The following is a 12,732-nucleotide window of genomic DNA, read 5'->3' as shown; positions in this document are numbered from 1 at the left end:
TACGGTCTTATCCTTATGCGTTCTCTAACACAGAAAATTAAACCATGTGCTTGAGGCTCCTATGGTGCTCTCAGCCAGGTACTAGTAGTTTGACAAAATAAAGAAATGGTCCCTGCCCTCAGGAGGCCTACATATTGTTAAAATACATACATATATATATATATATATATATATATATGTATATATATATAAATATATGGTACTTTGTACCAGTGGGGATAAGATTGCTTTAAGCCTCACTCTGTATGTTTAAGACAACTCATCAGTTAATTCTTTTAAGCTTTAGCTTCCTCACTGGTAAAAGGGGAAGAGCATCTTTTCCTTGGTCAACCCTGAAAACCTGCCAGACAATTAAATTAGGCTGGATAAGAAAAAGTGTTGGAAGGAGGGGTTGGACTTAAATGTTTTACTGTTTTACTACAGGAGGTGACCTCCTACAGGATGGAGACTAACCTATTTGAAATAAATGATGATAGTGGCAGAGCTGGGGGAGAGGGCCTTACATTCTGGGCAGAGGGGTTTGGATCTGATCCAGGATAAAGTAATCGAAGGTTCGTAAGCAAAGAAATGGTAAAGGACTTGACAAGTGGCAAAGGGGCCATAGTCTGAAGCCCATGGTCCATCTGGATGCCCACTCATGGATCTGGAAATCCCAGGCCCCATGAAGCTGAATAATGGACAGGGAAAGTTCCACGTCTCCCAAGTTCTTCTCTCCTAATCTACTGGGGAGCCATGGAATGCCCAGTCCTATGGCTAAAGTTCTGGGCAGGGACCTCTGGTGCCAACAGGCAAAGTCCTAAGAACCCCATGTCATTCCTCCCTCCTCTGTCTGTCATCCACATGGCTTTTTATCCCAGAAAACACCTACCTGCTTTGTTCTCTGTAAAACCATCTCCATACATCCAAACCAACCAATACGCCATGAACAGGGGTCGTGAAAATAACTGCTTTTTTTTTTTTAATGTCCCAACCCTCTTGAAGCACCCTCTAAGTGCAATCGCACCCCTCCCCTCACTGATTTCAAAAGCATATAGCTTTAACAAGAAGATGTTGCCATATTTTCTATTTCATATGAAATGATATATTAACAAGCACAAGATGAGGCAATAATAATAGCCCCTTAGAGCACATCAGCATTAGATCTTGGTTTTTAAGCAGTTTTATTGAGACATAATTTGTATACCATAAAATTCACCATTTTTAGGTGTATAAGTCATCAATTTTTCAGTAAATTTAGAGTTATGCAAACACCACCACAATCCCATTTTAGAACATTTCCATCACCCCAAAAAGGTCCCTCATGCAGTCAACCTAGCCCCAGGAAACCACAAATCTACATCTGTCTCTACAAATTTGCATTATCTAGACATTTCATGTAAATAGAATTATACAAACTAAGTTTTAAACTCTATAAGGATAGGCAGTAAGCAGAATGGACTGTGGAGCCAGACTGCCTCAGATCGATTCCCTGCTCCGTCATTTATCAATACTAGCTGTGTGACTTTGGATAAGTTATTCAGCTTATCTGTGCCTCAGTTTCCTCATCGGCAAAATGGGGTAACAACACTACTTATCTCTTGGGGTTGTGAGATTTAACTGTTACCATGTACCTGGCCCGTTATTACCTTACATATAATACTTCATTTGACTCTCAAAATTCCAGTGGAAGGAGACAGAGCGGATACGAGTTTAATTTTACATACGGGAAATCAGAGGTCAGGACGCATGGCTAGTAAGTGGCAACGCTACTGCATGCTTCTCTATCTGCAACACTTCCAAAACTAACCCTAATTTGCCTCTTGGGTCCATCCTATTCCATCCTTTGTCTAACGATGCTGCCGTTTTCCTAGGGATGACATGCTTCTACTTACCGAAGCTGGGACTGTAGCTTTCCGGCTTTGTTTATGAAATCTTCCCAAACTGGATAGCTCCCCTACAACAAAACAAAGCCATACGTCAGTAAGCCACGCTGTGATAGACATCTGATGAAGACATTGACAGCACACTCAATTCCAATTATACAGGAAACACTCTATATATGCTCTCTTCCTTGGCAGTCTATGACATGTTGCCCAGATTACTGTACATACAAGTGTATTGGCTCAGAAATGGGTTGTGAATGTGCTCAGTCCCTGTGATCCTGTAAATACTACAGATACCAAGTGTAACAAGTTTGGCAGAATCTAAGCCATACATGGATGTATCACTTTTTTGAGTCAACAGATGGGTGGGTCCAAATTCAAGATATGTAGACCATTTAAGGCTCTACCCTGAACCACCTGATCATGGCTCTGGCTGTTCTCACCCTTATTCCAGAAGGCAGGGAGGGGGGAACCAGAGTGACTGGGGCTCCTCTCCGGGACAGGAGACTATTGGGAAGCATTAGTAGACTAGCAGAATCTCGCGGTTGGGAAGTTACCTAAATACAGCTGCTCAGCTGATGGCTTGAGCCCAGCACCTACAAACAACATGGTTACAGGTGGTTCCGCAGCACATTGCAGCTAACAGGGAACTCATCACCCTCCACGGCAGCCTACCTACATCAGCCACCCTGTCCTTTAGGTCCACGCAGCCCTAGTTCTAACCTTCTAGGGATCCACAGAGTTAAGACCAATCCTGCTTCCACATACATCTTTTCAAAGAACGGAGAATAAGCAGCACATTCATCCACAGCTTTCCTTCCTTCAGCTCCCGGATGGAATTCTGTGTCTACACAGGCCCCTGCCTCACATCCCCACAGCATCTTGGGGACACTCCATCACATGTCTCTACTTTTCTTCTAAGTATGGTGCTCAGACACGAACTCAAAACTGCAGGTGCAATTCTGATGGGGGCAAACTAGAGGGGGGCGGTTACAGCTGCAGGCTAGAATGTGAATGTTACGAACCTTGACAAGGTAAAAATAACGTATGACACCTCTTGATTTTGTCATTAAGGAGAGGGGATGGAGAAACTATAATGAAGTTAATCATCTCATCTTTTATTATAGAAGCCCCATCAAAATAGTCTAAAACTGAAACTGACCTAAAACATAATGATTTCACCTTCCTAATGGTTTTAATAATCTTTCTCTCTTATGCTTAGGAGCACAGTTTCTCTACCTTGCCACTACTGACATTCTGAGCCAGATAATTCTTTCTTTCTTTCTTTTGCTGGGGTGGGGGGCAGGGGAGGGGTTCCTGTACATTGCAGGGTGTTTAGCAGGATCCCTGACCTCTATTCACCAGATGTCAGGAACATTCACAGATGCCACTGGATGTGACAAAATGTCTCCAGACACTGCCAGATGTCTCCTACAGGGCAAAATCACCCCCAGTTAAGAACCACTGCCTTGAGAGGAATGTCTGAGAAACTGATTTCTTCTAGAGAAGAAACAGTTATCTGAAGTTCAGCAATTTCTTCAGTATTACTTCACTTCAGTTTCAATTCTTCTGTTAACTGAAAGTAAAATTAAATATATTTTTATTTTGAAAATATCTTGCATAGAACATGTTAATAAAAGTGCCCATTTATACATTTCTCGAGCTATCAAGTCTGTCTGAAAATGTGCACAGAGACATCTGGAAAACCGTCTACCAAATATTATAATGGAATATTTCTGGGAGCTAAGATTTGGACCAATGTGTTGTTTTCTTGTTTGTACTTTCCTCCATGGCCATAGTTTTGTTTTGTTTTGTTTTTTTAAATAAGGGTCATGTATCATTTTTATAAAAACAATGAAGTCATTACATTAAAAAAATTTAAGATCAAATTAGCATTTCTGGCAACAACAGCACCGTGAATTTACAATCCACCCAAACCCTAAAGTCTGTTTCATGCATGCTGCTAGATCACAACCATCAATTCTGCATTTGGGCATTTGGGACCTGCTTGGCCCAACTGCAGGTGCTGGATTTATTCCTTCAAGCAGCGATGTGCTCCCTATGGGACATTGAGCTGCACCAGGCCAGGGATTCTGTCTGACTGGCTCCTGGCAGAAGTCCTTTTGGCAGCTACATCTGAGCTATTGACACCAACACCCATGCACAGGTCCTGTCATCATGTGCTAAACCACTTAGCCTCCATCCCATCTTTGTGCCCCAGGGGGTCTGTTCAACCCAAAAGCATAACTTTATTTGTGTTGAATGAAAGCTTGTGAGGGCTCAGGCTACCTTTCCAGGCCCATCAAGACACTGTGGGGAATCCCAAGTATAGCACCTAATATATTTACCATTTTCTTATCAAGTCCAGGTATGAACACGCCTTCTACATCTACATCCAAGTAATTAAGGGTAAAGGCTGAGATCAGAGTCCTCTGGCTGGTCACTAGAGATCTCTGTCCAGATGGAAATCAGTTAAGCATCCTTAAGAGCACGAGAGTACAACTAACCAATTACAGCCTCATCTAGCCATCCCTTCTCTTTCTGGTCCACAAGACAGTATGAGAAGCTTTATGAAAAGCCTGAGGATGTTCAGAGACATGGACCATCAACTTCTAGCCAAAGGAACCACCATCGCTCATCTGCACACAGGACACGGGAGCCAGGTCCTCCTCTCCCCAGCAGCAGCCACTCCCATCCACGGAACCCCTGGAGAAGGTCACTGAGATGATCCATAATATTTCTTAAGAAAAAGGTGAGGGGCTCCCCTGGTGGCTCAGTGGTTAAGAATCCGCCTGCCAATGCAGGGGACACAGGTTCAAGCCCTGGTCCGGGAAGATCCCACATGCCTCGGAGCAACTAAGCCCGTGCGCCACACCTACTGAGCCTGCGCTCTAGAGCCCCCGAGCCACAACTACTGAGCCCAAGTGCCACAACTACTGAAGCCTGCGTGCCCAGAGCCCGTGCTCCACAACAAGAGAAGCCACCGCAATGAGAACAAGAGAAGCCACAGCAATGAGAAGCCCGCGCACCACAATGAAGAGTAGCCCCCCGCTCGCTGCAACTAGAGAAAGCCCGCGTGCAGCAACAAAAACCCAATGCAGCCAAAAATAAATAAATTAATTAAATAAATTAAGAAAGAAAAAGGTGAGGCACATTCACTGAAAACACACCAGAATGGCAAAAGGCCTGCGCAGGGAGCCCCAAATCCTGAGTTCTCGCCACGGCCCTGGCAGTAAATTATGGGGGGTAAGTCACTTGACCTCTCAGGCCAGTTTCTTATAATGATCAACAAAAAAGATGCATAATTCCATCACTGTTATTGAACACTGACATCACGGAACACTGAAAGAATGTTGGGAAGGAATAAGGAACACAAACTCCAGGGGCCCATCTCCTGGCTAGAATCCTAGCTTTCCCGTCTGCCACGGGACATCGGGCAGGTCATCCGACCTCTGCCTGGGTAAGTCACCACTGCCCAGGGTTGGTGTGAGGAAGAAATGAAGTCAGACATCTAAAGGGCTCAGAGCAGTGCCAGGCACTCAGTAAGTGTTCAATAACCTTTGACAGGATTGATCCAAGCGTCTGCAGGCTCCCAGGAATCTCCTTCGGGATGCTGGGAGAGATGTTTAAAACTCTCAAGGTCAGATGGTCCACCCAGGCTGGGATCCCTCATTCTTACTCCTAAGTACAGTTCGGACTGTGCATCTCGCTATGAGTTCACCATAGTTAAAGCAGACACAGAGCAAGGCAGTGGGACACACAGTGTCAACGTCTCTGCCGTTCCCAAGTACATGGCAGGTGGAGTACTTAAACCGCAGATGAATGTGCCTGAAAACAGCTGCTCAAACCACTTTAAAAACGACTTATCTGCCCCCACTGGGAGCCTCATTCCAGTCTTTACCAAATTAGCAACAAAAGGAGGGTCCCCGCTCCAGTTAGGGGGTACAGCACCCAGCTCTCCGCCTACGAACACCCACTCAGCCAAAAGAAGGCTGCCAACCGCAGCTCTCTCCCCACTTGATGATATTTGACAGTCTCTCAAAGAGTGTCAGGCCCACCTGTTTTAGGCAATATATAATTTAATGGATTCTTTAAAAAAAAAAAAAAGAACTTCTAAGAACAGAAGACAAAAACCTCCTTGTTGAGAAATTTTTTTTAAGTGTATAAATGTTATTAAAATTTAAAGGCAAGGTGATGTTGGGTTGTTTCAGATTTTTTTTTTAAAGTTTCTTTCAAGGAAAAACAAAAAGTTTCTACCCACCTGAAAGTTTTACTACAAAAATTCAAAATCTTGGAGGAAGTGAGGAAGGAGGGAGAAGGCACTCGTAGGAAGATAAAAAGGTAATTGAGAGAAAAAGCGCTGGGTTGTTCTAGACGACAAAGCTGGGTAAAGGGGAGCAGACTCAAATTTCAGAAGAAATTTGCCAGTCGAGACACTGTGTGCGCTGAGAACCCTTTTAGAAAGCAAGTCAATGTGGTCCTTAATTTTCTAATCTGCACCGCCCACCAAGAAGTCCCAGAAAGCTGTCTCCTGAGGCTGTGTGTCTGGCGGGCGCTATTCACCATGCATCCCCAGAGCTATGAGAAAGCCTCAACACAGACCCCACTGCGGAGTTCACCGGAGAACACGGAAAGGTTTCACAGCTTTCCAGACATACCAAAGTCAACGAAAATAAGACTCCCACTGAGCGCCTGGGCTCTGCCAAGTGCAAAGTCACAGGTGAAGGGAAACAGGCTCTCCTCCCTCTGGAACCCCCTGAATTTCTTTGGAGAGGCGGGCAGGGAGGTTGTGAAGCCCTGGCAGTTTGTTGAGAATAGAACTCAGATCACACAGGGTTCTGGGAGAATGGAAGAGTTCCCCGTCAAAGCTGGTGTGTTTACAAGCACGTGGAGGACTCTGCATCAAGCTGCCTGACCGTCTCCACTTCCCTACAGGGAGAGAGATGGGGCTTCCTCGAAGACGGGCTCTAACTCTGCAGCCACCAGACGGGGCGCCCACCACACAGCCCCCCCTGAAGGCTGTTCTCTCTTCTAACCTCCAGGGGGATTCAGCAATCTGGAAAACTCCTACTCAGCCGTCACCACCCAGCTCAAATGTCACCTTCTGCAGAGTATCCTGGGACCCACCTGCTTCCCTCATATCATGCAGTTAGCCATCTCTGAGCCTGAGTCTCCCCCGCTGAACTGTGGGCTCGAGGACAGAAAAATGGAGGGAGGAAGGAAAAGCATTTCCGGTAAGAGGAACCAAGACAGGGAAGCAGAAACAGCACAAGTGGGCTCCTCCAAGGGACACTGGAGTGGCACATTTATGCTGGGAGAAGCAGGAGATGGAAGGACGGACAAGATGACCATGGGCGGCCACCCAGGGCAAGATCCAGGGTTGAACTACAAATGGGGCCTTCATCCAGATGGCGAGTGACATAAATCCCAAACCAGCATGGTGACAAGACAACCTGGCTACTGCATCACATACCTGACGGCAGCCTGGTCCCTTGGGGAGTGGGCAGGAGAATGAAGTTATTCTCTTACTTCTGAGGGAGAAAGACCACCTGATCTCCGTCGACTCCCCAAGAGTTTGGTGGCCACCTAAGCAAATATGCAAGTGGGCTGCCCTGCCTAGCCTCCAGGTTGAGCTCCAAGAACACCCCCGAGTTCCTGTCCTCTCCTCTGCTTTCCCCACAGCCAGACGGCTGGGCAGGCCACTTGCCTAACCCGAGTACAGGGCTCAGCCAGTGGTCATGCTGACTTGGGGCTCTGTTTTGCTTTGCTTTGTTTTGTATTAAACAGAGGCCTGGGATGGCATCCCACACACAGCGCAGAAGAATAAACTGTGTGTAACTCATCAGCCCGGCTGGTTAACGATGTCCCATAAATAATGCAGCAACTGCCTCTCCCAGCCCCGCCCGCTGTGACAGCAGAACCTCAGGGGACAGCTGAGGGAATTAGACACCAGTGCTGCCACTCGGGGATCAGAGAGGAGCCGGGAGCCTTGGTTAGAGAAGGGACCGTTTGAGAGGAGCCAGAGACTGGAGGGGACTCGCACGAGGAGGTAGAATTCGGCTCAGCTGAGAATGAAACAGGGACCAGCGCGGACAGGCTATAGGGAGTCGGGTTCCAGCTCAAAAGTTCCAGACAGAGGCTGGCTCACCAGTGGTTATGGCTGATGAGAATCCAAGTCTTGGATATACGACTGGACAGGTCATCTCCCAAGCCCTTCTCTTCACCTTGACAAGCATCACTGTCACCACCATCATCATTAAGCATCACCATGTTCTAAACAGTTGTTAGATGCCAGATACATACATCAGCGTTTCTCCAATGTTAACTTTCATATCCATCACCTGGGGATCTTGCAGAAACGCAGGTCCTGATTCCCTTGGTCTGAGATGGGGCCTGTGTGTTGCCTGTTTGATCTGAGTAATGCCGAGGCTGCTGGTCCACAGACCACACTCGGAGGAGCACAGCTTGATACACACACTTACTACGTGTTCACGAAAACCCAGTGAGGCAGGTGCTGCTAATTATCTCACAGCTGAAGAAACCAAGGACCAGGAAGGTTGCGTCCTAGTGGTCTAGGCTGAAACTTGATCCTAAATCTGCCCGACTTTGTGGCCCAAGCACTGCCCTGATTCTGCGACGTGCAAGCAGCAAGGTGCACAGACCCAGCCTCCCGGCCCAGTCCCAGGGCTGCAGAAAGCCGCTCAGTAGGCAGGCTGGGTCCTGCTTTATATTGGGTTCAGTAGGAGCCCAGACAAAGTAAAGCGGAGAGCAAGGGCTCCAAACACATAAACCCCGATTACAACCGCAAAGGCGCTGGACAAGCTGTAATGTCGACCTAGGAATGGTCAAGATTCTCAACCATGTGAAAAAGAAAACACAAAACAAAGAAAAGCTCTTTGTGCAAAAAACGTCTGATAGAAATGCACGGGAAATGTTCAGTCACCATCATTAGCGGTGTGATCATGGATAATTCTGTTAAGTCTTCAGGTTTCCTGTGGATACCAGAACTGATCTGCTTCTACCAGGAGGTCGGACAGCCTGTCTGGAGCATCTCTATAGGCTGCTGCCACCAGCCCTGCCACCGGGTCCCTCCCCAGGGTGAGTGTGAGGAACGCAGTCCACATCAATCCCTCTCCTTCTTCTAGGGTCACCCCTTAGTGACCTCAGGCTTCAGGGAAACGAAAAGCAAAGCTTCAAGAGGAAGTTTCTGACCAAACCAGGAGTGCCTCTGGACTCCATGCTTCTTGAAGCACAAGGCAGTAATCTGCAGCTTCCAGAAGTGGGTGCCTGTCACAGCTCTGTCCCCAAAGCCATCTTTCCCCACCCCAACTTACAAGATGAAGGGCTCCCAAGATCCTCTGATGAAAGGCGCTAAGTAAGCCCATCCATCATAAAAACCATTCCTGGGCTTTTATTTTCTGATTGGGGCTTGCCTAATCCACTAATTACCCCTGTCCATCAAGTGGAGGGCAGCCACTCGGATAATCAGTGGTTGCCTCCTTGCACGCCCACCCTCCCCCACCTACTCAAGCTCACCAGCAATAAATACGCCTGTGAAAAGGACCTTACGGCTCTGTGCACACTTCGTGGGCACTGCCACCTTCCACTACACAGATTTCCCCTTTCACTGAACTCCACAAGCCCCAAATCCCAGCCGGGCTATTAGGAATGACATCCAGGTGGGTACCACAAAAAAGGGCTGTGTTTGTTACTTCTATAGTCACTGCCCTTTTTTAGTGTCTTTCCACTGAATGTCCTTCTCTTTGCCTGGATAGAGGGCCCTGATGGGCAGTCTAATCCAGTGTCTAAAAGGAGCAGTGTGGTCTAGTGGGTGGAGTCAGGCTGCCTAACTTCAGATCTCCCCACTGGGGACCTAAGTGACTCAGTTATCCATTGCCGCTCTGTCTTCATCTGTAAATGATACCCACGGTAGTTCCCACCTCAAAGGATGGTAACGAGAGTAAGTGAAAGAATACGAGGGCAGATAAAGATGACTAGCACTTAGAACTCCAGAAATGCCAGCAACTGCTATTTTAATGAGTCAACATACAAGGCCAGCCACCCTGACTCGGACATTTAATGAGCACCTACTATGCACAGGCACCGGGTGGGGATTAAAACAGGCCAGAGTGTTGAGGAATGCTGCTGTGTAAGCCACCAATCCCAAAGCCTTCGGAGAGCGCCACACTCCAGATATAAAGCACTGGAAGGTGGGGTTGGTGCAAATTTCTGGAGGGGGGTGATTCCTCACCGAGGCCTTAAAGGACAAAAGGGAATTTTCTGGGTCAAGAGGAAGGAAAGAAAGAAGGACAGGAGGAAGCATTCCCTGTAGAAGAAAGAGAATTAGCAAAGGATAGGAAGTATAGAAGGCTATGCTACATTCAGACATGAGAGTCATTTTGTTCCCCTGGAACACATCCCAGGAGGGTGTGATCTGGGGGGCGGGGACGGGGTGGGAAGAGCAGGGAGATCCTTCCTACTCACCTCATGAGCTGCAGAGGAGGCTCTTGGTGGCTCAGGGTGGCCCAAGAGCCACCCCCACTTCTACTTACTCATGGTACACTCCCCGCACGACCTCCCAGAGACTCACCACTGCGGAATGTCTGCTAAAACTGCAGATGCCTGAGCCCTGCCCCAGATCTGCACAATCAGAATCTCTGGGGGTGGGGCCCAGGGGTCTGCATTTAACACATTCCCCAGGGGACACTCATGCTCTGATGGCTAAAATCACATACAGATTTGAGAATTATCGCTCTAGATAAGATGCCACATCCCTCTGAAGTCTTGGATGCTGTGGCCTCAGCAATTTCTCTGTCCTGATGTTCAGACCTTGCTCCTTCAGAAGTAATCGCTGGTGATAAGCACTTGCACATGGGAATGTGAACTGATACACATTTTCTGAAAGGCATTTGGCAATGGGTTTCAAGAGCCATGAAAGTATGTACCTTTGACCCAGGATAAATCCTTCTGGGGAAACCACCAGTGTAAATCAATGTGTAGCTACAAGGATATATTCACTGGAGTGCTGCTTATAATTAGTGAAAAACTGGACACAGCCTAATCACAAATCAGTATGTAACTGGCTCCCACCTCAGGGCCTTTGCACATGTTCTTCCCTTGTCTGGAACATTCATTATTTCTCGAATATCCACATACTTCATAAGCTGTTGCTCAAATGTCAAATGCTTCTCTGTGAGGCCTTCCTTATTTAAAAACTGCCACACTGGGCCTGCTTTATTTTTTCCCATTGCACATATCCTTCTAAAATATAACACAATTTACTTATTCAGTCTGTCTGTCCCAGACCCCCACCCCCTCTCCACTAGAATGTAAGTTCCAAGAGGGCAGAGATCTGCGTCCATTTTATTTACTGCTGTATCCCTAGCACTTAACACAGAACCTGGCACATGGCAGGTCCTCAAATATGTGTCAACTAAATGAATTAACTACAAACAAACAAAACAATGGACCACCACACAGCCATTAAAACTGACCTGGTTTCTAATTACATGCACAGAAAGCACAAGTGAAAAGCTAAGTGGAAAAAGAAACTTCTGGCAGGGCACAGGCCGCAAGAGCCTTCATCTAAAACGTGTGTCCATAACCCACTTTGTAATCAAGTGGTTATGGGTGACTTTTATTTTTTACTTACCTGAGGTTTTAGTTTTCCTTTCATTAACTTTCTATTACTTGCATAATCTTGGAGAAGTAATCCCTCATGAAATGCTCTCAAAACATTTGCTAATGCTTTATGCTAAATGTAGAGGAAAGCTCTCTCCTTGGTGATTTAATTAGGGTGTCCCTAATTAAGGCCGGCACAACATCAAAGAGGCCAGGTTCCAGGGGACCCTTGCTTCAGGTCTACTCCTGGTTGCAAGATGACCCCCGTCCCCCAGCAGCAGCTCAGAGCCTCCCAGTGCCCGGACGCCAAGGGCCTGGCCATCAGCTAGCTACTCCTGGCCCTGCTCCCCGCTACTTGCTTCCTATTGGGGTGCTTCATCCAATTATCCAGGCCCCAGATCACATCCTGCTGGAGAGCTGGCTTTGAAGGTTCAGTAAACAATCACTTCAAAACAAAGAGGGACCATTAAACCAAACTCAAAGACTTCCTTAATGGCCTCCTGCTCAGCTGCCGGAGCTGCCGGCCGGGCTGAGGCAAGCCGGGCCTCAGAAGCGAAACTGAGGTCTCCCTGTGAACTAATCTCGAAGCCTTTCCAGCCTCCTGCTACACACAGCCCCCTTTCCTGAGGTGCAGTCCTGTAGGTTGCAGAGCCATTACTGGGGCGACCCTGACAGAGGGGGTTTCTCCAGCAAAACAAACATGTGTCATGTGGTTGTCACCTCGGACAACTGTGTCAGTCCCTTGGGAACCACACCCCGCCTGCCCCCCACATACTTTCCTCTGCTGACTAATCAGCGGCCCCCGGCTGAGTCCACCGCCCAACAACCTCATGTCGCTGGCCCGTCCAACTCCTCTTGAAATAAAGGGAGGCCTCCCGAGCCTCCTGAGCCTCCTGAAGCAGCTCAGAGGACAGCCTAGATTTTTCTTGCTTTTTCTGGTTCATCCTGAGTCCTAAAGCTATAGGTAGAATAATCTTCAAAGCAACTGATAACATACACCCATTATGGAATCTGAAAAGGAAATCCTAAAATGCTGTGAGACACAGCTCAGCACCGTGGATTAAGGGCACAGACTCTGGAGCCAGGCTACCTGGGCTCAACTCCCAGTTGTACCTCTCGATAGTTGTAAGATGGGGGCAAATGGCTTAACCGTTCTGCGCCTCAGTTTCCCCATCTGTAAAATGGGAATTATAGCAGTAAGTCCCTCACTGATAGATGGACTAGTATTGAATAACTACCTCATTGGGTT

At 47.3% G+C, this 12,732-nt stretch overlaps 1 protein-coding gene across 8 annotated transcripts in view; it reads right to left on the bottom strand.

The window, feature by feature from the left end:
* MTSS1 (MTSS I-BAR domain containing 1) overlaps positions 1–12,732 on the bottom strand; it is a 165,933-nt gene that overhangs the window by 142,449 nt on the left and 10,752 nt on the right. For all 8 annotated transcript variants that reach the window (XM_036830379.1, XM_036830384.1, XM_036830386.1 and 5 more), the window contains exon 2: positions 1,872–1,933. In XM_036830379.1, the coding sequence (XP_036686274.1) occupies positions 1,872–1,933 (62 nt within the window). The remainder of the gene's footprint in view (positions 1–1,871; positions 1,934–12,732) is intronic.

Source organism: Balaenoptera musculus, chromosome 17 (assembly GCF_009873245.2).
Source record: "Balaenoptera musculus isolate JJ_BM4_2016_0621 chromosome 17, mBalMus1.pri.v3, whole genome shotgun sequence".
Classification (NCBI taxonomy): Eukaryota; Metazoa; Chordata; class Mammalia; order Artiodactyla; family Balaenopteridae; genus Balaenoptera; species Balaenoptera musculus.
Note: the sequence above shows the minus strand (reverse complement) of the source record. Positions and strands in the feature narration are given on the sequence as shown.